At 38.1% G+C, this 1,035-nt stretch overlaps 1 protein-coding gene across 1 annotated transcript in view; it reads right to left on the bottom strand.

The window, feature by feature from the left end:
• The window catches only part of LOC106884372 (mediator of RNA polymerase II transcription subunit 12), a 68,108-nt gene that overhangs the window by 28,068 nt on the left and 39,005 nt on the right, over window positions 1-1,035 (bottom strand). Inside the window, exon 22 of the mRNA XM_052966703.1 lies at window positions 333-548. Coding sequence (XP_052822663.1) covers window positions 333-548 — 216 coding nt within the window. The remainder of the gene's footprint in view (window positions 1-332; window positions 549-1,035) is intronic.

Raw genomic sequence — 1,035 nt, 5'->3', positions numbered from 1 at the left:
ATATATATATATATATATATATATATATATATATATAAAACAATGTGTGTGTCTTTGTGTCTGTGTTTGTCCCCCCTCCCACCGCTTGACAACTGGTGCTGGTGTGTTTATGTCAGCATAACTTAGCGGTTTGACAAAAGAGACCAATAAAATACCAGACTTTAAAAAAAACTAAATACTTGGGTTGATACATTCGACCTTTTTAGTTGAATGTATCGACCTCTCTATTTATTTCTTCAGGGCGGTGCCCCAGCATGGCCACAGTCAAATAACTGAAACAAGTAAAAACAAGAAGAAAAAAGAAAGGAAGCAAGAATGAAATGCATAATTACTGAGGTAGAGCATTCCCTTGAGTACACCAAGGACAGGTTCTACAGTCAGACTGTCGTGAGTAGCAGCTAGCAAATGTCTATCACAGGAGGCTTTTACCCCACAGCCATTGCGGCAGTTGAGGTTATGGAAGCCAGGGTGGTTTGTTGTCTTGAACAATCTCAGCAGTAAATGACATGTCAGGCGAGCACCAGATTCTGCATCTTGTGCACCTAACACTGAAAGAATCAAACAGAGAAAATACAAATAACAAATTAATAACAAAGTCATTGCATTCACACACATTAGACACTCAAACATAATTTGTAAGAAATAATACACCTTCTATGACTTTCTAATAGTCTGCTGTGTTTTTCATTTGGACCGATTGAAGAAGCTTAATCTGCAATCAATAAATCTTGCATGTGTAATAATATTAATATAGTAAATAATTATAGGTATGGACATAGCTGTGTGGTTAAGAAGTTTGCTTTCCAACCCACATGGTTCTGGGTTCATTCCCAATGTGTGACATGATGGGCAATTGTCTTCTACTATAGCCACGGGACAACCAAAGCCTTGTGAGTGGATTTGGTAAATGGAAACTGAATGAAGCCTGTCATATAATATATATATATACACTTTTACACTTTTACTTGTTTCAGTCATTTGACTGCGGCCATGCTGGAGCACCGCCTTTAGTCGAGCAAATCGACCCCGGGACTT

Source organism: Octopus bimaculoides, chromosome 3, assembly GCF_001194135.2.
Source record: "Octopus bimaculoides isolate UCB-OBI-ISO-001 chromosome 3, ASM119413v2, whole genome shotgun sequence".
Classification (NCBI taxonomy): Eukaryota; Metazoa; Mollusca; class Cephalopoda; order Octopoda; family Octopodidae; genus Octopus; species Octopus bimaculoides.
The sequence above is the reverse complement of the archived record's forward strand: the minus strand, read 5'-3'. Positions and strand labels throughout refer to the sequence as shown.